This window comes from Episyrphus balteatus, chromosome 4 (genome assembly GCF_945859705.1).
Source record: "Episyrphus balteatus chromosome 4, idEpiBalt1.1, whole genome shotgun sequence".
NCBI classification, from domain to species: domain Eukaryota; kingdom Metazoa; phylum Arthropoda; class Insecta; order Diptera; family Syrphidae; genus Episyrphus; species Episyrphus balteatus.
Window position 1 is genome coordinate 33,369,718 of NC_079137.1, and position 25,867 is coordinate 33,395,584.

The 25,867-nt window shown below is 31.0% G+C and overlaps 2 protein-coding genes across 2 annotated transcripts; both read right to left on the bottom strand.

Annotated features, from left to right (window-relative positions):
• Positions 1–546: 546 nt before the first annotated feature.
• LOC129917740 (phosphoenolpyruvate carboxykinase [GTP]-like) lies at positions 547–11,199 on the bottom strand. The gene is made up of 2 exons (XM_055997832.1): positions 10,988–11,199; positions 547–2,413 (listed from the first exon to the last, which is right to left on the bottom strand). Exons 1-2 carry the CDS (start codon positions 11,020–11,022, stop codon positions 550–552), a joined length of 1,899 nt encoding a protein of 632 aa, XP_055853807.1. The 5' UTR covers positions 11,023–11,199; the 3' UTR covers positions 547–549.
• A 5,108-nt stretch (positions 11,200–16,307) lies between these two features.
• LOC129917745 (UDP-glucose 4-epimerase) lies at positions 16,308–23,781 on the bottom strand. The gene is made up of 4 exons (XM_055997837.1): positions 23,332–23,781; positions 23,007–23,248; positions 19,430–19,720; positions 16,308–17,072 (listed from the first exon to the last, which is right to left on the bottom strand). The coding sequence occupies exons 2-4, from the start codon at positions 23,244–23,246 to the stop codon at positions 16,551–16,553; spliced, it is 1,053 nt and encodes a 350-aa protein (XP_055853812.1). The 5' UTR covers positions 23,247–23,248; positions 23,332–23,781; the 3' UTR covers positions 16,308–16,550.
• Positions 23,782–25,867: the final 2,086 nt, after the last annotated feature.

Sequence of the window (25,867 nt, forward strand, 5' to 3'; positions counted from 1 at the left end):
TTGCATTTTTTCGAGCTTGGAGAAAAGAATACTCAGAAAGAACGTTCAAATAGTTGCTTTTAATTGATTCTGACTTATGTAACTAAATTAAACGTACAATATTTGGTGATGAAACATGCGTTATCTTGGTTTTTCAAGAATTACTATAAATTGCCCTTGACTACAAGACATTAATAAACTCAAGTGTTTATCAATATTGTTGTTGACATTCGCCATTGAACTTTGTTCAATACTAAAATTTCAATAAATCACCTCTTTTTATTTTTCAGCAGCAAATCTATTGTCAAAACAAATTATTTATATATTTAAAGCAGGTACAATGGTCTAGCAATAACTTTTATCTTTTGTTTACGAAGAAAGTCCAATATTATATTTGTGTAAGAGATTACAAATATCTTCTTTAGCTAGAATTGCGTTTCAAAATTAATATAAAATCAACTCTTTATGTTCCTAAAAACCGTTTATTTTATTAATAAAAATAAAATGATTTCATATAATTTACAAATTATTTATACTTTATCTTAAAAAACTCTACATACATATACATAGTTACATTTTTGAAATTTGTTCTTTCAAATAAGTCAATTCTTTAGACACAGCCTTTGGCAAGTGATTACCTATTTCAGTCTCAAAATATTTTTCAATATCTTTAACTTCCTGTTGCCAGAAATCTTTAGGAAGTTCAAAAAGTTTGTCAAGACTTTCAGGGAGATTAAGTCCATCGGTGGTGAGAGCTCCATCAGATGGTAGCAATCCAATAGCTGAGTCTTTAGCACAGTTTTCTCCCTTCACACGTCTAAATACCCAATCTAAAACTCTGGAGTTTTCTCCAAATCCAGGCCACATAAATTTGCCATCTTTATTCTTGAGGAACCAATTTACATGGAAGACTTTGGGAACTTTACCCCTATTATCCATACTCAGCCAGTGTTCTAGGTATTTGCCAAAATTATAACCAAAGAATGGCCGCATAGCAAAGGGATCATGCATTATAACCTTTTTTGTGTGTTCTGCTGCTGCTGTAGATTCACTGCGCATAGAAGCCCCTAGAAATACCCCATGTGCCCATGATCGAGCTTCATATACAAGGGGAATGCCAGTTGGTCGACGACCTCCGAATAAAATTGCACTGATTGGTACTCCTTGTGGATCTTCCCACGCTGGATCAATTATGGGACACTGGTTAGCTGGGGTGCAGAAACGTGAATTTGGATGAGCAGCTGGTGTTTTACTACTTTCTTTACTCCAGGGCTTGCCTAACCAGTCTGTTATTGATACCCCTGCAGGATGTTCTTTTTCCAAACCTTCCCAATACACTCCACCATCAGATGTAGAAGCAACATTTGTAAAAATCGTATTTTTGAATATCGTCTCCATTGCTATTGGGTTTGTTCCTTTCGAGGTACCTGGAGCTACTCCGAAGAATCCATTTTCAGGATTTATGGCGCGAAGCTGGCCACTCTCGTCAAATCGCATCCATGCAATATCATCTCCTACACATTCGATTTTGTATCCTGGCAAAGAAGGAGTCATCATCGCCAGGTTTGTCTTGCCACAAGCCGATGGGAAAGCCGCTGCAACATAGATTTTCTCGCCTTTGGGATTAGTTATTCCCAATATTAACATGTGCTCTGCCAACCAACCTTCGCGCTTAGCAATTGTACTTCCGATTCGCAAAGCAAAACATTTTTTACCCAATAGGGAATTTCCTCCATAACCTGACCCATAAGATGCTATAAAATTCTCGTCTGGTTTATGAAGAATTATAGTTCGAGCTGGATCACACGGCCATGATGGATACTCAATAACTCCGTTCTCCGGACGTCCAACTGAATGAAGACATTTTACAAATTCAGCATTCTTCTGTAACTGCTGAACAACATCAAATCCAATTCTTGTCATAATCCGCATAGATTCCACAACATACGGCGAATCGGTAATCTCTATTCCGACTTTCGAGAGAGGTGAACCCACTGGACCCATAGAGAAGGGTATTACATACATTGTTCTGCCCTTCATGCAAGCTGGAAACCTCTGATTAATTGCAATTTGCATATTTTCTGGAGAAATCCAATTGCCTAGTGAACCAGCAACAGCTTCGTCTTTATTTTCTGTACAAATAAAGGTTTTCGATTCAACTCTAGCAACATCACCTGGATTGGTTCTAGCCAACCAACAATTTTCGTATTTTTTCAACGGACTGAGTGTTCCTTGTGCGACAAGTCGTTCGGTCAACATTCGGTTTTCAATGTTACTTCCATCACAAATGTGAACTTTGTCTGGTTGGCACATTTCTTCGGTGTTTTTAATGAAGGCTGCAGCATTTGGGGGTAGTTCGGTGAGGCTTGTTCCAGTATAGGCGGTCATACCACGTGCTCGGTGGACTTGCCATACTCGTAGAGTTTTTGCAGCCCTAGAAAGACAATAATACAAAAAATAGCTGTTAAAGTTTTCAAAATCAGGTACATATAGAGAAAAATAAACCATTGTTCTTGTCTTGAGGATCAATAAAAAAGAAAGAAAAGAGAAGTTGTGTCAAACCCGGTAGCTTTGATTTTAAAGCCTGGTTCAGCACACACTCTATGAAGCAGCCATTTGATTCACACAAAAGTGCGTTGACGCTGCCGTATTCTACTGATGGATGTATCCACTCTTGCAGTAACGCAATCGGAGAGAGACTCGCAGATTCCTAAAACGCCGCCGTTGTGCCACCGTAAGAGTGGATATATCTATCAATAGATTGCCGCAGCGTCACCGCACTTTTGAGTGATTCCTCTAGAATAAAATGTCTGCGTCATCTAGCGTAAAAAAACGCATTACCAGAGATAACTTTTCATCTGGTATGTTTAACTTTATTTCGGATTAAATTAACTATTTTCTGGTATATTTAATTATATTAACCCTCTGTAGGCACACCTCTTTTTTGCGAATTTGGTTTATACTTTTTCATGGCGCTAGAACTTTTTTCGGTCTCACTATTTTATGGAGAATCAAATATGAAATTGATGTAGGTAGAATTTCCCGAGGAATTCGAATACTGTATTCAGAATTCCAAAAAAATGTATATTCACCCTTATAAAGACACTTTTCTGTAACCACTTTTCATTTTTGTCCTGCCAAATTCGCACCCGTGCGCCGACAGAGGGTTAAATACCAGAAAGTAAAGTTATCCATGGCGTTTTCTCCGTGCACGGGCGAGAAAAATATATCCAAGATTCACATCTTAAATTTCCCTTGTCTAGTAATGATACACCCTGTATAAAAGTACCTATTAATTTTGTCAGGATTATCGCACTTTCTTAGCTTTCGTTTGGAAGTATTAATATCAGACCATGTATCATAATAATATTGATCAAAAGGCCAAAATTTCCATTCCCCTTTTTGACGTTAAGAAAAATGGCAAATATGTACATAATGTTATATGCTACCCATACATAATAATAAAAACCTCAACCAACATTTTTTCTTACCAAAATATTCATACTATCTTCTTCATTTAAATAATATCACAGGCCTGTGCTTCGTTTATCTATTACTATAGATGAATTTATTATAAATCATGATTTCTATTTCTAGATCTGAAACGTTGGTTAACTTTTAATTTGTTTCAATTAGAATCAAAGATTATCACTTAAGTCCTATAAATATTTTCATATTAAAATGCTGCCCCAGTTGTAATCCCTGACCTACCCTTTAATTGAATACGAACTGTAAATATATTTATTTTTACGTTTTTTTTTTCAGCAACAAAATTTATCTAATGCGCAAAAAAACACGCTTTACTTAATGCCATGCTTGAATCTGAATACTAAATATTATCATTTTGTCTGTGATGGAAATTTATAAATATTTAAGTACAAAGTCCAAAGTTATTTCTGTTCCAATTTTTTTCCTAATAAAATGAACAAGAATAGAGTTTTTGTTTATTGCAGCCAAAAAAAAAATCATATGGTTTGAATGATGAAATGTTTCATCATCTATTTTCTGCGAAAAAATAATTAATTCATGTTAAAACATTTTAGACCCTTTGATGCTTGTAGATATTTTGTTTAATTAAATGGAAAACTTTTAAAATAATGAAGAAGTAAATCAGTAAAAAATACATAAGTTTTAAATTTCAAAGATCAAGCATCTGGTAATCCTAAAGCTTGTTTTAAAAAGACTTGACCCAACTTTTCAAGTTTTACTGGACAAGTGTTGCCAATATACAAAATAATAACGCAAAGTTTTTTATTGAAACTTATATACTTTATTCTTTAGTTATTTCACCGATATTAAGATTGTCATTATTAGTTGTCCAATTTTTCAATAAATTTAGGTTTAAAATACTTAGTTGCTAGATTTCAATATTTAATAAGAATTTAATCACAAAAAAAAACACATATATTTTTGTTTTATTAAAATCTCTCTACAATTTTATTTAATTACTATTTTTTATGTATTGATTATAAATTTTATAACGGTTCACTGAAGGTACGCATACGCATTTTTGACACATGATATTGCAAAAGCAATTGGTTCTAAAATTAGTCTTGCTTTGGTTTGTTTTAGGTTTGTTTACGACTGGTTTCAGTAAATTAAAACTAAATATAGCATGTATATGCCAAAGGTGTTTACCCTTGTTTTAAAATAAAAAAAACAGTTTATTTTGATCAGGAGATAGGAAACATTTTATTTGAACAGGTAAGATCACCAGCATTATAAATATTATTTAAAGAACCATCGATTTATTTCAACTTAAAAAAAAAAAAAAAAAACAAATAACTCTGAAGCATATTATTCAAGAAAGTTTACTACTTTCGACTTTGCTTCTATAAAGCTTTACAAAAGCAACAGTGGCAAGTATAAGGCTACAAGAAGCAAGAAAGTAGTTTGGCAGTTCACGTTTCAGAAATTTCCACTCGAATTGGACAAAATCCTTCAATAAAAATTCAGAAATGTTAATATCTGTGGCTTACTAGCTAACGCCAAAGTAAAAAATATATATTAAAACCTTTTCTCTCTATTCTTGGGTCACACTCAGGTAAATCAAACGTAATTGATTGTATGAAACTAAGAATTTAGATCGGAAGACCTTGTTTTCTGTTTTTATCAACAAAAAAAAGTACGTATACGCCACAGTGTGCAATTTTTTTTTACTATTTTTTGTTCAACTCTTAATTTAATGATATGGTATTTCAGAGGCCTACTATATTAAATGTCAAACTTGGATAGTTGTTTGCCTAGTCGGAAGCTACAAACTACAATGTTACAGTTGATTATGTTATATTTGTCCTCTATCAGATCCTTAACTTAGTATAAAGAATATTTGTTTGTCAATATGGAAAAATATTTAAGTCAATTGATAATAATAAATATTAATTAAACAAAATAACTTGCATGGCAAAACTTAAGAAAACAAATTTTACTTTTTGCTGCTATAAATAAAGATCCTACATTTTTTGTTTCAAATGGTAATGGACATCAAATAAAAATATGTACTAAATAAAATAAAATAATAAATTAAAAATAAACTATGGTTTTTTCGCTCGCTTTATTTATCTTTAAAAGTGTCATGCTTGAGTCATTTTGCAGTTACAAATAAATAAATCCCCAAATCGATCAGGTTGCTATAAGGGTGCAATCGTTTTTGCTTTCGTTTTAACTAAATCAAGAAAACCCAAAAACTTATTATTCGATAAATTTGCTATAAATTTTAACTCTATTGTTTGATTAAATGAACTGCTCATAATAATTGATAACAATCAGCCACATGACCGGAAAGAACTCATTTAAAATTAAAGACAATAAATCAACCTGTGGGTGTATATTATAAATAAATGCCCTTAACTAAAACCCATAAAGTCTGCTCCAATTGCATACAGCCATCGTGGCATAACAAATTAGTAAAAAAAAAAGATAATGATAAGATTAGACAAATATTATTTAAATATTACAAATAAATAGGCGTTTTTTATCTCATTACAATAAAATACCTTACCTATTTTTTAACTTTCCATCTGTATTAGCTTATACTTCTTTGCGTACTTAAGCTTTTTTTTACATCTTCCAAATCTTTCCATTTTAGCCAAAATTCAAGATATCTTTTGATTTTAAAAATAAAAATGGAATACTCATGGTTTTTTCGTAGGATATACTCAATATTAACGTATTTTTCGTTTTAAATACAAAACAAGTCAGATTTCCAAGAATGTCATTGTTCTGTTATTATTTTGCTGATTCAATTAAAATATAGCATTTCATTAAAACCGATATACGAAAAATAGTCCGGTCAAATTAGACTAAAATAAGGGGGTGAGGCTACATTAATTCCCAGCAAGCTGAAAATTGGTAGGATTGTTGGAAACATCATCATAAATTAAATTTAAAAAGTCCTCATCGATCCGAGGTGTGGAAAAAAACTTATGGGGGGGTCAAAGGTCACAAAAACTGGTTTTTCACGATTTTCAGCAAAACGGTAAGTCTCATCAAAAAATTTTCAATGCAAGAATTGTAGACCAGATTATTATATATAAAAAGTGTCATGACACTTTTTTTCCTAAGACCCACCGTTTCTTAGGTATAACGATTCAAAAAGTTGAAGTTGAGTTGTAATCGTCATAATCAGGCCTATTTTGAAAAAAAAAAACTCCTAACTGAAAAGTTCCTGAAATTTCATTATTTTTTAAGCTTGAATTTCGTTTTTCAATGGTTAAGAATATAGGAAAGCAAAAAAAAAATGGAAATTTTCACCATTTTTCCGATTGGGGCCCTTCTCCCGAAACCATTTCCCTGGGAATTTTTGTTTAGAATATGTCTGAATAAATACAGGGTGTGCAATAGAGAATGGACAACCCTAAAACGGCTGATATCTACACTTATGGATGTTCTAAAAGCAGATAGAAAAAAGTTCTATCGCAACCAGTTCATAAAATATTGGCTTTTTTTCGTTCAGTGTATTTTAAATTTTAACATCTTGTGTTTTCGTTCACTACAACCACGAATGAATGAATTTTATTTATTTCTTTTTTTTATAATTTTCTACAATAATTGTATGAGTACATAAACTCTTTAAAAACTTCCTAGCTATGGCACATTTTCCTTAAAAAAATTTTGAAATCTGTTTTTTGATGCAAAATGTAAAAAAAGTATTTTATGAAAAATTTTAAACACCTGTGGTATAAAATAAATCTATAGAAACCTAAGTGGCCGACTTACTTAAAAATATTCTCGTCTAAGGGGAGTATTTTTAAGAAAGTTGGCCACCTAGGTTTCTATAGATTTATTTTATACCACAGGTGTTTAAAATTTTTCATAAAATACTTTTTTTACATTTTGCATCAAAAAACAGATTTCAAATTTTTTTTAAGGAAAATGTGCAATAGCTTTGCAGTTTTTAAAGAGTTTATGTACTCATACAATTATTGTAGAAAATTATAAAAAAAAGAAATAAATAAAATTCATTCATTCGTGGTTGTAGTGAATGAAAACACAAGATGTTAAAATTTAAAATACACTGAACGAAAAAAAGCCAATATTTTATGAACTGGTTGCGATAGAACTTTTTTCTATCTGTTTTTAGAACATCCATAAGTGTAGATATCAGCCGTTTTAGGGTTGTCCATTCTCTATTGCACACCCTGTATTTATTCAGACATATTCTAAACAAAAATTCCCAGGGAAATGGTTTCGGGAGAAGGGCCCCAAAATAGGCCTGATTATGACGATTACAACTCAACTTCAACTTTTTGAATCGTTATACCTAAGAAACGGTGGGTCTTAGGAAAAAAAGTGTTATGACACTTTTTATATATAATAATCTGGTCTACAATTCTTGCATTGAAAATTTTTTGATGAGACTTACCGTTTTGCTGAAAATCGTGAAAACCCAGTTTTTGTGACCTTTGACCCCCCGTAAGTTTTTTTCCACACCTCGGATCGATGAGGACTTTTTAAATTTAATTTATGATGGTGTTTCCAACAATCCTACCAATTTTCAGCTTGCTGGGAATTAATGTAACCTTGGATGTCTAAATTGACCGGACTAAAACATCTGTATTTCAAATTGTTTATATCCTAATTTTCTTGGAAAATGTATTAAAAAATATTTTTGACAATTCAATATACTCTATATGTATGTTTTTTAAACTGAGAAACCATAATTTTCAAGCTAAATGCGACATTTCGATAGATAAGAATAAAAATGTACTTTGATGCCAGCAAATCTCAGCACAAAGTTCAAAATACACTTCCCTCCCACTGAAAATATCAATTCAATCCGGTAAAAATTGGAGTAGGTAGACATATACATTTTTTTACCATTTATATTATCGTTAAAGCGTGTGGGTTTCGGTCAAGGCATGACTTATGGAATTTGAACATTATCGATATTGTTTTGTTTATTAATCCGCTAGCCCCTGCCAATCTCAATTAATATAATAATCTTTCAAATTTGTGTATTTTTTTTTTACAAGAATCTTTTTTATTTTAAATTATAAAATTATTTTATCAGTGTTGGGTCATGGTGGGGGCTTTACAATGATTGCCGTATATTTTCAAATTAAAATTGAATCTTCTGGTTTATTTTAGAGGTCACTGCTGTGTCTAAGGGGGCTCGCCCCTGATTATAACATTAATTGATATACACAGTGCCTTTCTGACATCGCATCGCTACAACAACAACAACAAAAATAAGAATTTCAATACGAATTAAACAATAAAATGTAAAAACAAAAATAAAAAAACATCTCAACCAGAAACAGAGCACAAAGAGAATTTCCAACCAAAACAACAATAAACCTAATCTTTATAAATAATAACATGTTTGTATTTTTATATATGAACATAGTTTCATTTCATTTTCGTTGCTAGCCGAACTCGATTTATTGTTCGATTGCATCAGGCAGCACAACAGAGAAATCAGTGTTCGTCTTCGTCTGTCCGGCTAGTTATTATAGTTGTTTATATGTTCCCTTAATATAGTCGGAAAGTTAAAGTTGAGAATCATCTAAAAATTGTTGCAAACTAAGAACTTAATGCTCAACATGTATAAAGCCCAAACTACATTGGCCTAGGAAGTGAAAATTTTCAAGAGTCATTTTGTATGCTTTGTCACTGGAAAATTTAAAAATAGATTCGGAAAGCTAAGATTTTGGTTTTAAGAAACAAATTGTATACTGGTTTTTACAAACCAATTTTTACTTTTGTACTTTTGCAAAAAGTGGGAATTATAGTTAATCCTTAATAGTTACATCCTTTACCATTTAGTAATCTCAAACATTTAAACAAAGCATGTACATTGTACAATGTACATATAATATCTTTTCCACCCTTTTCATCAGTCATTTAGAATATCATCATTAAAAATGCTGAGCTGGAGTTTTGCAAATTCATTTTGTTTTGCAACTTTATCAGCGAAATTTTGGTGATGGATCAAAGAGTGTGTGGAATGAGATTTACATACCACCGAATTTGAGACTCAGGTACCATCGAATCAAAATAAATGTTCCCGACAAAATTCTTAGTACGATGCAGAAATTTCTTAAGCTTATTTTAGTGCTCTTTCAAGAATATGAAAAAAACAGCGTTTTTGTTTTTTTTTGTAAAAAGAATTACATATTTCGATAATGAAAAATAGTTGTGGCGAGATCCTTTCTTCCTCATGTTTTATAATAATAAGAATATTTTCATCTTAAATTAATTGGATTTCCGCTTTATTTGAAGACATCTTGGCAAAAAAAAACTATGCAGAAATCCGCTTGTTTTTAGGTGGTCTTTTTCTCCGTGTACATAGGTAGGTACTTCAAATTCAAATAGATCACATATCAAGACCATTAAAATCTTGTTTGGGATCAATTTGAAGAAATTTTAAGGGTTTTCTAGCAGTCACAAATTTAAAATGGATTGACGAGAAAAGGCAAAAAATATAAAACCCAACTTTTCGATATTTTGCTCTTTGCCAATCCGATCGTCAAAAAGAATAGAGTTTCATAATAACGAGCTGTACCTAAACACATTTCATACAAAATTAAATGCACGACTGGGTTGTACGTACTTGCTCTTGTATTTCAAAGCACTTTTTACCGACTGTATTTTTTTTTTTTTTTTTTTTTGGGTTTGTTACCTCATAACATTGGACTGAGTGAACCAATTTTGATAATTGGAAAGCTGGTGCCTACAGTGTGCTCCCATTTCAATTTCGTTCAGTTCTGGCCATAGAAACTATTAGAAAAAACCATAAAACATAGTTTTGATCCATGGAAGTTTTTTTTTTTTGATAAAAATGATTATAAATATTAGTTAACTTTTAGTTTATAAGAAATTAAAAAGCTGATTTTTTTTAGCGAAGAAATTGATTTTTTTAAGCAAAACTTAAAATGCAGTTTTAGTGGGAATTGCTATTTTCAAAGACTCTAGAGAAAATCATTATATTGAAGAAACTTATTTTAAACTTTCCATTTGTTCTAGATTTATTCTTGCATATACATAGCAATGTAGTTATCCACTATATGAGGCGTTCAAAATACTAATGGGTCAAGTCAGTCCACTTCTCTACAAGTTAGATGTTAAGAGGTCTTGTTAATTAAGTTTTTGTTTTTTTTTTTTTAATAAAACGAAGGAAATAAATTTAGGACACATAAATGGTCTGCAAAACATTTTTTTAAAGTTCTTTTAGTTTCTTACAGAAGTTTTTAAAGTTGTGAATAACGCACAATTATTTTCAAATGTGTAATCGATAAAGTTTTCCTCAAAATCAATTATAAACATTAACTTTTTTTTGTAATTGGGTATTAGTTTGCATTTGTACCTCACAGACTATAACCAAAGATAGTCTTCTTGGTGAAAAACACCATTTGGGTACAATGACGGTTTTCCAATGATAAGCCACATGTTGTTGATCAAAAAATATTTTTTTTTTTTCAATAATATGTTTTTATTTCTTTTTTAATCCTCATAACAATAATATTTTTTATATTTTTTTTTTTTTTCAATAATTTCAAAAACATACCCTGTAACGGACCGCTGAAGTTTTCCAAAAATCATACCGCTTAAGTAAATGTTATAGTTTGTGACGTAGTTGACTTTTTCAAAAAATATATAATATGTATGTGCCGTTGGTTTAGGTACTTCTTTAATATCACAGTTAATATATTTTTCTTTTTTCTTTTCCAAAGAATAACAGTACTTGGTTGATGCAAGTGGCAATTGGTACTGAATTACTCTTACTTCTTCAACTCCCTCGTTATATAATTTGTGGTTGTTATTCGTTTTTTTTTTCTAGAATTTGTATTCGTCTTTAATTGAATTTAAGAAATGTATAGAAAAACACCAATAACAACAACAACACACAACATGACGTCCATTTTTTTGGTTTTATTTATCTGTTGACTGTTACTGTTGCCTGCTATATGGCATGGGGGTCTCTTCTCTAATCATATTCGTTTGGTGATAAGAATATAGACGTCCAGTTTCATTTCTTTTGCTAAATTATTGACACAAGGAAAATATATACCACTGCTAGAGATATTTTGATGGAAAATCACAGATTTTCGAATGTATCTTAGTTCATGGTATAACAAAACAGAATACGAAGGGTAGCGTACTTATTAAAGATAGGGATTTTAAATTGATTGTTTATATATTTTTTTTTTGCATTGATAAGGATAACGCATGGGTGATATGGATCATGAAATAAATAAAACAATAGTCGATTGATAAACATTTTTCGGTTTTAGAAATAAAATATATAAATAATATATAGATGTTATTTGATTTTTTCATTTTTAAAAGATAAGATTTAATTTAATGGCTAATCATGTATTTCGGTGCTAATTTCTGATTCATTGATTAGTGTTAATTTTATTTTATAAAAAAAAAAAAAAAACAAAATTGGTGTAGTTGTCACGGAGAGTGAACAATTTATTAAAGGCTTCTCTGTCCTCCCTCGTAACATGCTCATCTAAGATTGTAATCTTAACTCTTTAAAAATTCCTTCCTTAGTTGTAACTGTTATTCTTAATATCAAAGTAATTTAAATTGATTATTTTAGCATAAAGTTCAATAATCAATCGAAAAAAAGTATACATGAAAGATAAAAGACAAATTTTCCTGTCCTAAGAAAATTACCTACTTGCTGACTTACTTGTAGTACTTGCTGACACTTCAGTAGTAATTTAATATTTTTTTTTTTTTTCAAAACAAAACTGGAAATAACGAAACTATGTACTTATTCTACCTACATTTCCATATCTCAAATCATTCATTAAGAGGTGTATACAATTAGATGTAGTGTAAATAAAATCACTCCAATGTGAATGCATACTTTTAGGTGTTATTTCATTTGAAATTATTTAAAATTTTATTTGAATGCTAAAAATGAAAGAAATGAGACATATTTGGGCCAAGAGTGTATAAAAATATGGCTTATCGTTAGTAGAATAGTTTTTTGAAAATACTGTTAGGGGATTTTTGAGAAATTCATTTTGCAGATGCAAAATTGTATCACCTTCATTTATTTCAATTCGTTAAATACCTACAATGGTCGGAAAAAGTATTTTGACAAAATGAACATTTTTCTAACTGATGAGAATAATCGGTAACGGTTAAACATTAAATAAGGAAGTTGACGGTTATTTATTAAGTATATTATGGTGAATCTCATGATGGTCAATGTCAGTCATATAGTTGGTATTATTCCTCGAGGCTGCATTTTTTGTATAAAAAGTACTAATTTTTGAGGGAAAAAAGTATTTTGACAAACGTTCTTTTTCAACGTTGGTAAGGTAAGGTAATGCATTTTACGTGTTTCAAGCACGTATACAACTGACAGACTTGTTAAGGCCCCGATTTGTAAAAAATTGGGCAAAACGGCGGAACTTAACATTGAAATTGGTGCATCTTCTGTTGCAAGTCATAATTTCTGTGTGTCTGTTAAAAAATCTGTAGAGAACTGAATTTATCGCGGGAAACTAAAAATTACCAAATATACAAACACAAAAATATAATTATACTATTAAAAATTTACCACAAATGGACAAAAAATGAAAAAAATGCACTTAAAAAAATTGAAGCATTTTGAAGAATTCACTTTATCGCGGATTGACTCCAAAAAGTCTGGATTTGGAAATGCCATTCTTTCATCAAAAACCTTGTTAGCAAAAGTACCCTTTGCATTGATCTCGAAGAAGACAATTTTACCATGTTTATGGGAAGATAGTACAGTATTTACCTCATAAAACAAAAATTGAAAAAAAATTTAATTCTCAAAGGGACATGTTGTTGTGCTTTTCGCTTCTGGAACAAACTTGAATAAATTTTTACGGAGCTTCAACAGTTCCTTTTCGTTTCCCGGATCATTGAGATAGAATTTGTGAGAATGTGGTCCATAAAAGTTTGTTTTTGAATGAAAGAAGCATACCAATATGTTCCTTTGAGAATTCAGTTATTTTTCAATTTTTGTTTTATGAGGTAAATACTGTATTATCTTCCCATAAACATGGTAAAATTGTCTTCTTCGAGATCAATGCAAAGGGTACTTTTGCTAACAAAGTTTTTGATGAAAGAATGGCATTTCCAAATTCAGACTTCTTGGAGTCAATTCCCGATTTAAAGTGAATTCTTCAAAATGCGTCTATTTTTTTAAGTGCATTTTTTTCATTTTTTGTCCATTTATGGTAAATTTTGAATAGCATAATTGTATAATTTTATTTTTGTGTCTTCATATTTGGTAATTTTTAGTTTCCCGCGATAAATTCAGTTCTCCACAGATTTTTTAACAGACACACCGAAATTATGACTTGCAACAGAAGATGCACTAATTTCAATGATAAGTTCCGCAGTTTTGCCCAATTTTTTACAAATCGGAGCCTTAATAAGTCTGTCAGTTTAATAAGTGCTTGAAACTCGTAAAATGCAATACCTTACCATACCAACGTTGAAAAAGAAGATTTGACAAAATACTTTTTTCCCTCAAAAATTAGTACTTTTTATACAAAAAGTGCAGCCTCGACGCATAATACCAACTATATGACTGACATTGACCATCATGAGATTCACCATAATATACTTAATAAATAACTGTCAACTTCCTTATTTTATGTTTAACCGTAACAGATTATTCTCATCAGTTAGAAAAATGTTCATTTTGTCAAAATACTTTTTCCGACTATTGTACTACTATTATAAAAATTACTTATGTCTAGTAGGTACCTAAAATCTAAATTGTTCTTAGCTATTCGGACTTATTACGGATTCTATTTTTTTTTTTTAATTCGTATCATATTTCCGATACTATTGAATTTCGTGAAATTACAATTCATGGTTACTTAAAATTTGTGGTTTTATTAAAAAAAAACCCACCTTTTTTGATTACGTATAATAACTATAATAACTCTATAAAAATTCAATAATGTATGTAAACGGCAAATGAGATACCTTGGGACTTTTTAAATATGACTTATGAAACTTATCAACGTTCCTACCCACAAAAGTGCTGTTTTATATTTTTTCACGAGTCAAGATATTTTTAAAACGTCTAACCTCCACATCTCTATAGGAACTGGTAAAACTGATTGAGACTTATGTGTGGGAAATTTTTCCATAATTCGATTAATTTTCAAAATATTGACGAAATACCATTAAGGAAAACTTTCAACCCCTCTGCTGCTTAAACTCAAGAGTCTGGTGTCTGGTCCATATAACAACAATAACCCACACTACATGATTTTTTGCTCTTTATTATAATTTTGAGTCTTCGTTGACTGGACTATGTCGTGGGGTTGCAAATAAAAAACTACAAATGTTCGCCTCGTAATACACTCAAAATTAAAAAAAAAAAAATAATATGCCATTGTCATTTCTAAAAAGGGAAATCGCTAATAATTTACCCGATTACTAAGATTCATCATATTGCCCATGATCTCATAAAGGCTCTAACTACAAAATATTCGATTTTGATTTTATTTGCATATTTGGAGTAATAATAAGGGAATTTCTCTGATTTATTCTGATTTGTTTTTTTTTTTTTTTTTTTCAAATAAGCCAGAAAATTTCAAAAAAAATTACTGTTAACGATTTAGTTTTTCCCTCTATAACTCAGTAGTATGAAAAATGTAATAAGGGCCTTTACGAGATTATGGGCAGCATATTAGGGACATCAATTAAAAATGTTAATGAAACAGTTGATAATAACTAAATTAATGAAAAATGTTTTTTTATCTAAAACTTAATGAGTTTCAGCTCGAAAAATAGCGGCAGGTACCGCCCTATAAAACTATATTCCTTTTTTTTCATTTTTGTAACTTTTTGCGCAACGACTTAATCAATTTTTGGTCATTTATATCACCCACTACAAAATAGTACGATCAACGATCATCAAAGCTGCCCAATCCCTCCCATTTAGAGTATACATATTTGAGAGTCACAACATCAATATCTGTGATGTTTGGTAGAATCATAATAACTCCATTCAAAAAATGTGGCGAAACGACTTTTTCTTCTTCCTTTTATTCGGTGTTGCTATGATCTGGATCTCGGTCGAAAGAGTCACAACTTTCTCACATACATAGGTAAACAAAACAAAAACTTTTCTACATGTGACAGTATCTCATAATGATCGGTTCGATAAGAAGTTAACAAAAAACTCTTTGAAACTATGACTTCCCTTGATTTTTATTTTTATAAATCGTAGCAATGCAATGTGTCAATTAGAATTAAAACAGGTTAAGAGTTTTTTTTTTAAGGCTATTAACTAGATTTTTTGTTTTAACTTTCTATGTTCTTTCCTAACCACTTTTTCGTATTAAAAAAAAGCTTTTCAACTTATCATAATTAAATGAAAATCCTTTTAATTTTTACATAGATTTTATTTTGTTTTTCACATTAATTTCTTTACATTACAATTTGCAAATATATTATTTACTTTACCATTATTAAATGCTATAATAAAATGCATACATTTCTATTTCATATATATTTTTAGCTTAATCACAATTATCTAATTGAGGTTTATATATTTTTGTTTAACTAATAATAAACTCGATATCAAAAATCAAGTAAGTGCTCGTATTATATAATTAAATTCATTCAATTCTACTTAATTTATGTATACCAATGGTAACAAAAAAATGGTTTAATTAACAATGTGCTTTCAAGGTCACAATGAGCGTGCTACTATAACAATCATTAATTTGTATCATCAAATCAAACTTATGGTAATTATTACTCCAAATACGGTTTTTATTTCTTTTACAGGTAGAGTTCATTGCTCTTAATATTTCTGTGATACAAAAAATAAACACAAGACATGAAATAGAAATAGAAAAACATGATTACTATAGAAATAGAAAAACATTTAATAGACACACTTGGTTTAAATATATTATTTTTGTTGCAGGTGATTAAATAGTTATTTATTTATTTTATTTATTTATAAAGGTAGTTAACTATTTAGGATAATAATTATTATAACTGGCTTTTATTTCCATACATAAGTTGTATGTATCTCTTTGGATAGTTAAATATTTATAGATGAAATTATATCGTGTATACAGGTTTGCTGGTTTTGATGTAAATTACTTGGAAGCATAACCTTTTGGATTTTTGCTTTGCCAACGCCACGTATCTTCGCACATTTCTTTTATTCCAAGTTTTGCCTTCCATCCTAGGGCTTTTGTTGCCAATGACGCATCAGCAAAACTAGTTGCTACATCTCCAGGTCTACGTGGGACTAGTTCATGATTGATTGGCTTTCCTGAAGCTTCTTCAAATGCTTTCACTAACTCCAACACCGAACATCCAACTCCTGTTCCCAAATTGTATGCAAAGAATCCTGTTTCAGTGCTATTTTTGAGCTTGTCCAAAGCCTTAACATGGCCCTCGGCAAGATCAACAATATGAATGTAATCACGTACACCAGTACCATCTTTAGTTGGAAAATCAGTTCCATATACTTTTAGCAATGGACGTCGACCAACTGCTACCTGAGCAATATATGGCATGAGGTTATTCGGTTCTCCATTGGGGTCTTCTCCGATATTACCGCTGGGATGAGCTCCAACTGGATTGAAGTAACGCAGTGAAATAACTGCCCATCGCTTGAATAAGATGGGAAAGAGAAATGTTATAAAATTTGTACAAGAATTTTTATAAAAAAATAATTTTTTTAAATATTACTAAGCCTTTTCTCAAAAACTGGAAACTATGGTATATGTATAAAGATTCGTCATTGCCTCTGAAATATAAGCGAAGCGAAATTGAATTTGTAGGTTTTTTTCGCTTTGATATAATAGAAAAATAACATTCAAAACACACAGATGGGGTCTTTGTTGTTATATTAGTAAAGGAATTTGGAGCCAAACATGCTTTAATATCATGATCAATTTTGAATGGGATAAAAATAACTCACTTAAACATGATGTACTCAAAATAGAATATTAAGGGCAATTGCACAATACAATAAAGATAATAATGAATTGTAGCGATCAAGAGAACTGTTGTTCGAATTTTTATGCACTGATACTTATTAAATGCAAATGTTTATTTAGCACCAGAAATGTTTGAGATACGTGGATTCAAGTATATACGTGCTACACCTAAAACAAAGACGTCAACAAATCCACAAAAAATTGTTTTCGTTTTCCAGAGTTAGATAATGCAGCAAAATGATTATTAATTTTCTTAAGACAACAGTTTTTCTCTATATGTTACCTAGGCAAGAAAACCAGTGTTCTTCTAAATAAGTATAATGAAAACACGCCGAACTCCCCAATGAGGTCATGTAACTATATTTTTACACCATATTCCATAGGTACTTAATGTTTTTCAATTTAATTTATTTAAAATTCATTATTTCCGGTGTAGGCAAAGTTTGTGAATACCAGATAATAATAAAACATGGCATTAAGATGAAAAGTTAGCCTCGCGATTGGTTTTGTATCTGAATATCTATCTATTGATCGTCTTCAGTTTGGTAAAAAAAATTGTTTGAGAAATTAACTGTTGGTTGAAGATTTGGATAAGTAATAATAAAAAAACAAAATCAACTAAAACCTTTAGATACAAAGAATGGTCAATAACTGACTGGGTTAAATTACTACTTATAAACTTACATTTTAATAATTTCTCGCTGAATTAATTTAAAAATTAAAATAAAAAAACTTCGTCAGTGAGCATTTTCAGTAACCTTATTTAAACAATAATCAAAAGTTCAAAACAAACCAACATAAGAGATATCAAAAGAACCATTACCAAGCTAAAATTTAACAAATCAATGAGAGCTTTAAGCGAACGGATTAAACTTTAAAATTTTCGAAATGAATCGACGGAATGATTTAGTTTTGAATCTATTTAAAGCTTAAAGTATTGTAACTTATAATAAAAGTTTAGATGATTCCTCTTTTTCTAATTTCATTTTGATTCCGTAAAGCTCAACTGTTAGGAGCTTGAGGTTCATTTTTGACTTCATTTTTTAATTCTCACCTGAAATGATAATGATGTGAAACAAGGTAATGTTTGAAATATATTTTGCACTCAGACGTTTGTGGAGAATTTTGTTTAATCTACCCCAGGTAACACGGAGGATGCTGGTTAGGATTTTGCTGGCAGCGATTATAATATACGGTAATTCTTTATATGGTCGTATGGATTTAACAAGCAAACGAAAATTGAACGTAGTTTTAAAGGCTTGTATTGGCTGCATATCTTCCTTTAAAAGATTTGACCATGTATCACACAAACAAAATGATAAGTCTAGATAAATGCTGTTTAAAATAATCTTCATATCACCTCTGAAGTGTATGAAAGTTTTCATGGAAAGGGTCATAATTGTCTACATTATTCACATGATATCATGAAAAAATAAGAAAACACTTCAAAGTATTTTCAACTTTATTATTTACATGCATGATAAAATTGCTATCAGAAAAACGAATAAATTGCAATAAGAAATAAAGTATCAAGACATGGATAAACATTGTGAAAAAAAATTCCAGAAGAGATCGATAACATTTGTATATATTGTGGACTTATAGAAGGACATACAATAATGTATATACATATCTCAGAAATAATCTTATCTTGTGTTATTAAATTGAATCGAAGAAAGAAGTGATATATTGAATAAAATAATTTTTAAGTCTATATGTCAGATCATCGACCAAGCAATTTATGTCGATGTGCAGATTATCAACTTAAAAAAAAAACTGCAATGGTTTTTTTTTAAATTTTTTTTTTTTAAATTACAGCAAAATTGATTTTTTCGACTGATAAAGAACTGATTCCTTTATTGTACTCTGATTTTCCGCTTTTTCCTCCTATATGAAATCTTGATTAGTAGGGCAAAGTTTTTTTTACTAAAAGTAATTCAAACTAACATGTACCATCAAACAAAAAGAATACAAACAAAAAACAACATTCCTAAAAACACATTATAAATTTTATTTATAGTACTTACATCGTCAGAGGTGCAAAGATCCTTTAAGATCTCTTCGGTAAAGTATTTGGTTTTTCCATACGGACTTGTACAATTGCCCGTTGGATGTTTCTCAGTTATTGGCAAGAATTGTGGTTCTCCATAAACAGTCGCACTCGAACTGTATACAAATTTAAATACTTTATTTTCAGCCATGGCTTCTAGCAACATATTAGTGCCAGTCATGTTGTTTTGATAGTACTGCAATGGATAGCGACATGACTCGCCGACAGCTTTTAAAGCTGCAAAATGTGCTACCATATCGATTTTATGCTGAAATAAACACAAAAATTAAATAATAAATTCAACAATATTTTTTTTAATAATACTAAAAATTAAACCCGTTTTTATTTAACTAAATCATTGTAATATCTAATATTAGTTTATATGTACATCATACACGTCACTTGTAAAGGAAATGAACAAATATCAAAGAATTATGGAAAATGTTGTGAGAGTTCGAAGTTCAGTTATTCCCCGGGTTCAACGCATGCCATCTGAACTTAAATTCAGAATTTTTAGAGGCCCTCATTGATCAGAACCAAAGGTCACCTAGATTTTTATGATATCTATCCAATCAGTCTCTAAAAATTCTGAATTTAAGTTCAGGCGGTGTGCATTAAACCCGGTCAGTAAGAGTTTTAACACTTAATTTTTTTTTCTTTCATTAAAAATGAGTTCAATATATCGAACATCCATACAGAAAGTGCTTTAAAATCAAATTGACTTTGTAGGTTGAAAAATGTTTGCTTTAATTTGTATAATTCTTGAAAAAACACGGCTAGTAATTCTTAAAAGGGTTGTTTCGTTTCCGTTTGAATCGATTTTACAGTTTGCATTCAGATTTTACAGTTATTGATTTTGAAGTTTGAACGCTACAGATTGAACTTTTAGTTGATGCAATAAAATGGGAGAGTTTTGGGAACAGTCGAGGTCATAAAAATCGTTGCAAAAAAGATTAGAGCAAGATTATTTTTGTCAATGAAAACTTTGAAACTGATAAGGCATTATGAAAATGGTTTTTTTTTCAACTAAAAGATTTTAAAAATCCATCATCAATTGATATTTGCTTTTCTATTAAAAAATACTATAGCTGATGGAGCAAACTAAACATCGACATCCATGCTAATACAAAAAGTATATGCAGTCATTTCGAAGAGAATCCCAATTCCATAAAAAGAACATACCTAAATGTGTTCGCTTTTGGTTATAATTCGGGTCGATTCGAGCCAGCTTTTGGAAAGTCGTCGGCATGAATGAACTAGATGTCAATACTATTATTTTTATACATGATGTGGATGCACCTTGCACAGTTTTCAGCATCAAAACAAACTGAATGCAACCCAATATGTTTGAAGTCTTAGAACAACCGTAGTAATACCCAGAGCTTAGGTTAACATCAAAATTTTCAGTCCTATGTTTATACCAAGAATGAAATGTGTTTTAGTTTCCCTGACTCTAAGTACTGTTATGCGACTCATGAAATCTTTTATGCCTTCAAGTATTGCAAACTGCTTAAAGGCTGGGCCACGACGGAGGGTATGCGGTATAGCGGTAACGATATTTGTACTAAAAAAAATTCCACACCTGAACGTTGATGTGTCAGTTTGGATTTTTGTTCATACAAGTACCCTCACCGCTACCCGCACCGCTACCGCATACCCTCCAGTGTGGCCAAGCCTTAAAGAGGTAAGTTTTGTTTTGAAATCTAATGCCCACTTAAAGGGCTCAATTTTTGTGGCACATATTCGCACAGCGAGTATAAAATGTGGCTTTGGTCACATCCGTCCCGAACCCGAACGTTCGACTGAAGACGGAGAATTGTGAAATTTTATTTTGCTTATATTATCTAATAGCTTTTTCTTCTCGTAATGCAAAATGAACAAATTTTAATCCTGTTTCGGCCTCTGCAGATTTTGTGTCGGTGTTTGTAATAGGTATAAAGTCAAAAGGTATAACGAAATAATCTATTTGATCCCAATTACACCTTCTTTAACATCAGTTACCATTTGTAGTTTTTAATTTTACTTTATCAAGCAAAAACGATTTGCCTCTATGAGTCAAACAAAATTATTCTAAAATTAACTTTTGAGTGTTTGCGTGATTCTGTTATCGGTTTTTCGAATACGGAATCGATTTTCTCTTCTTTTTTGGGGTTCCAAACGAACAGTTTCAGAATCACAGTTCAAGACGACCGAACGAAAAAATTTACTGCTTTTGGAACATCGACCATAAAAAAATGTATTATTTTGAAGCAATGCAATTTTACTTTTAACATCAGCTTCTGCTTACAAATTCACGATGCAAAACATTATATTCGTAATCTCAAAAACTCTCACTGGGATAAAAATGGTACTAACCGCTTCTAATTGAATTGTATTTTATGACTAGATTCTGTAACAATATTTTTTGATAATTTTGTGGTTTAAGTGGATAAATTTGAAAGAATTAATTTCTATTTTAAGAAAGCATTTTAGGGATCATTTGCTGATACAAAATTTGAGTATTTAAGTTGAACATAAATGCTTATTTTATATTTTGTTTTGACCTGTAGTCCAAAATAATGCGATTCGCCCAGGCACAACAGTTGGGCTCATTGGTAATATGCTGTTGTAACTTGGTCAAAACAAAATATAAAAATGAGTTTATTTCTAAAAGTCTACAAAAAAAATATTTATTTATGTTTTCTTTTTCTTATAAATGCTTATGTATTAGTTATTCATCTGCATAAACTGTATCATAGAGGTTTATGTTGAATTCTGTTGAAAACTCTTGTATGTAAACTAATACCCTGGAATATTTGTGTATCGATTAATCGATTCATGTTTGATTACTGAGACTAATTTTGGCTTTTAACTTTTTCTATATTTACAGCAATGATTTGCTCTAGTGGTGCGCTTCTGGGTATTAAAATCCCAAACACTTAATACGCAATTATAGGTTTCAGTTATATATATAATGTTAATGTCATAAATCTAATCTCTTGAAGCTCCAAACTGATTGACCTTAATAATTATCTAGTCGTTTAGTCATATTCATATTTAGGTTTTTATTTGGCATCGTTAAATAAATAATGTAATCGGTAAATATTTGTTGTATTTCTTCTTCAACATTGTTGCAAAAAAAAAATAACAACAATGACAATAACTAATATTGACCTCTAAATATCCGCTGTGTGTGATCGATCACATTATATGCTGATGATAATGAGCTTCTACTAGCACAACCACTCATTTGTGATTATATTGTTTTATAAAACGCAATGATAAAAAATTTTTGTTTTTCTTTTCTATTTTATTCAATTTAAGATTAAAAACTGAGCCAAGTGTGTTTTTCTTCTATTAACTTAAGAACACAAAACATTATTTGTTTTATGCAATGTTTTTTCAAGTGTTTTGAAACTTAGTACGTAACTCTACTTAGGAAAGTATATCTCTTTCTTATCAGTTTCATTTGTTTTTTCTTCTACTTTCAATATAAAGTAGCTAGATAAGCAATTTCAATATTTAAGACGAGAGCTCAATTAAATTAAAAATATGTTTCATATAAAATAATTTACCTTTTTAAAGACAGCTTTAAGACTTTCGCCGTTGGTTATATCGACTTGATGGAATGTCAATTTCTTCCCAGTTATATTCTGGACCCTTTTCAGTGCTTCAGGCATTGCATCTTTGCCCTCGCTATAAGCATTACACATATTATCAATGCATATTACATTGTAATCGGCATTGAGCATCTCCAAAGCGGTATGCGATCCAATGTACCCCGCCCCGCCAGTAATTAAAACTGTTGGTGCCATTTCTGAATAAAACAACAAAATGGAAATGTAATAATACAGAATTTAATTAATTACAATCTAAAATTGGATATTCTATATTACTCACTGTTGTATAGTTTGTTTATTGGAATTTCAATTGAATAAGATAAAAAAAAAAAAATAACAAAAATTCTATTTCGTTGAATCAACCGCGCTCAAATAAGATCTCTCTCCTACTGACTAACGACCTGTTATCATACACGTTGTCAGAGCCTATAGACAGTGCCAGTAACTAGCTCACAAGTCACACAATCTTTGCTCTGCTTAGCAGTAGTTATTGCTTGGAATTGAGAACGTTTTTCTGATGTCGTCGTCCCCACCAAAAAAATTTATTTTATGACTTTTTGTATTATTGTTCTTCTTATCGTTGAACGAAATGAATATCATTTTAATGGAAGAGTTGGTATTTATATAGCTCGGATATCATGTTGTTCCCTGATAATAATATTTTTATCATTAAATTTTTTTTTTTCTTTACTTATCAATTTTTCTTCTTATGGATATTGCAACGTATTCGGCTTTTTTCTTTGACCATCAAATTTTTTTTTATTAGTACGGGAGAGATGTAAAATGTAAACAAAAATGCTGTCAGCAATTTTGACTTTTTGATGACGTTTCCTAAAATTGTCAGAAAATTAAATAGTGACATCTTGGGGGAAAAAAATTGAATGAAATAAGTGTTGTTGTGGTGTAATGATAAAGTACTATTTTTTTTAATTTTTAAATACGCACTTAAGCTTTGTAGGCTACTGATGCGAAAAGACGACATTTTTTAAGGGTCTCCACATATCACAAAACAACAAAAAATAATTAAATAATAGGAAACACACTTCTCAGAAACACTGCAATGATGAAATGAAAAACAAAAATAAACAAAGACTCAAATTTCATTTTTTTTTGCACACAGCGAAACGAAATTTTCCATACAAAAATAGCACAACGAAATGTTGAACAAAAAAATCCGTTTTGCTTTCTAAGCCTAGTACGCAGCTGAAGCGAAACGAAAAATTTTGAAGTCTCCAAAGTCAACAACGAACAAGTTAACGAAAAAATACCATTGGGTATTATAGCCAAGTAAAAACAATAGAGGTACAAATCAAAAAATTCAAGGAAAAACATCAAAAATAAGTTAAAGCAAAAACAAAACAAATTTAATTTCGTTCAAGATTTCGCTAACGAAATTTTGTATGAAAAATTTAGTTTCGCTTCAGCTGCGTACTAGACTTAAGCTTTAAGCCTAGTACGCTGCTGATGCGAAACGAAAAATTTTCAAGTCTCCAAAGTCGACGAAGAAAATGCTAACGAACAAATTCATCGAGTATTCTGTCAAAGTCAAAATAAAAAACTTCAAAATTAATTTAAAATCAAGAATAAAATCAACAGAAAATAATTTTTAAAGCAAGAAATAAATGAATTCAAAGTGAAAAAACCCGTAAAACTGCTCTTGAAGTCAAGAAAAATGCACATGACAGTAAAAAGTGAGTTACAAATGAGTGAAAACTCTCAAATTTTTTGCTAGAGTTGCGTACTGAAAAACGAAAAACAAAACGAAATTTTCCGTTCAGGATGATTTCGTTAACGAAATTTTGTATGCAAAATTTCTTTTCACTTCAGCAGCGTACTAGGCTTTAACATGTTCGATATTGACTCAGACACTTTTTGGTACTGCACTCCAGAGCCTCCAAAGTCAACAGCGGGCATGTTAACAAAAAAATACCATCGGGTATTATAGCAAAGTAAAAATTATGAAAATATAAATTAAAAAAATCAAGACAAAACATCAGAAAATGAGTTTAAAAGCAAAAACAAAACAAATTTAATTTCGTTCAACATTTCGTTAACGAAAATTTCGTTTCGAAAAAAATTGTAAAGGCTTAAAGGCTTGGCCACACCGGAGGGTATGCGGTAGCGGTACGGGTAGAGGTAACGGTACTTGTATGAAAAAAATTCCAAACTGACATATCAACGTTCAGATGTGGAATTTTTTTCATACAAATATTTTCATACAAATATTGTTACCGGAATTTTGTTCATACAAGTACCGTTACCTCTACCCGTACCGCTACCGCATACCCTCCGGTGTGGCCAAGCCTTAAAGGCTTGGCCACACCGGAGGGTACGCGGTAGAGGTACAGGTAACGGTACGGGTATTTGTATGGAAAAAATTCCAAACTGACACATCAACGTTCGGGTGTGGAATTTTTTTAATACAAATATCGTTGCCGCTACCCTTACCGCTACCGCGTACCCTCCGGTGTGGCCAAGCCTTAAGGCTTGGCCACACCGGAGGGTACGCGGTAGCGGTACGGGTAGCGGCAACGATATTTGTATGAAAAAAATTCAACATCTGAACGTTGATATGTCAGTTTGGAATTTTTTCCATACAAATACCCGTACCGTTACCTGTACCTCTACCGCGTACCCTCCGGTGTGGCCAAGCCTTTAAAGGCTTGGCCACACCGGAGGGTACGCGGTAGCGGTACGGGTAGCGGCAACGATATTTGTATTAAAAAAATTCCACACCCGAACGTTGATTTGTCAGTTTGGAATTTTTTCCATACAAATACCCGTACCGTTACCTGTACCTCTACCGCGTACCCTCC

Coding starts and splice junctions, on each gene's coding strand:
- LOC129917740 (XM_055997832.1), bottom strand. CDS start 11,022: ATGATTTTTGGAAAACTTCAGCGGTCCGTTACAGG. Junction 2,414..10,987: donor CTTCAGCGGTCCGTTACAGG/GTATGTTTTTGA, acceptor TTGTCTTTCTAG/GGCTGCAAAAACTCTACGAG.
- LOC129917745 (XM_055997837.1), bottom strand. CDS start 23,246: ATGGCACCAACAGTTTTAATTACTGGCGGGGCGGGGTACATTGGATCG. Junction 19,721..23,006: donor TTAAAGCTGTCTTTAAAAAG/GTAAATTATTTT, acceptor TGTTTATTTCAG/CATAAAATCGATATGGTAGC. Junction 17,073..19,429: donor ATCTTTGCACCTCTGACGAT/GTAAGTACTATA, acceptor ATCTTATTCAAG/CGATGGGCAGTTATTTCACT.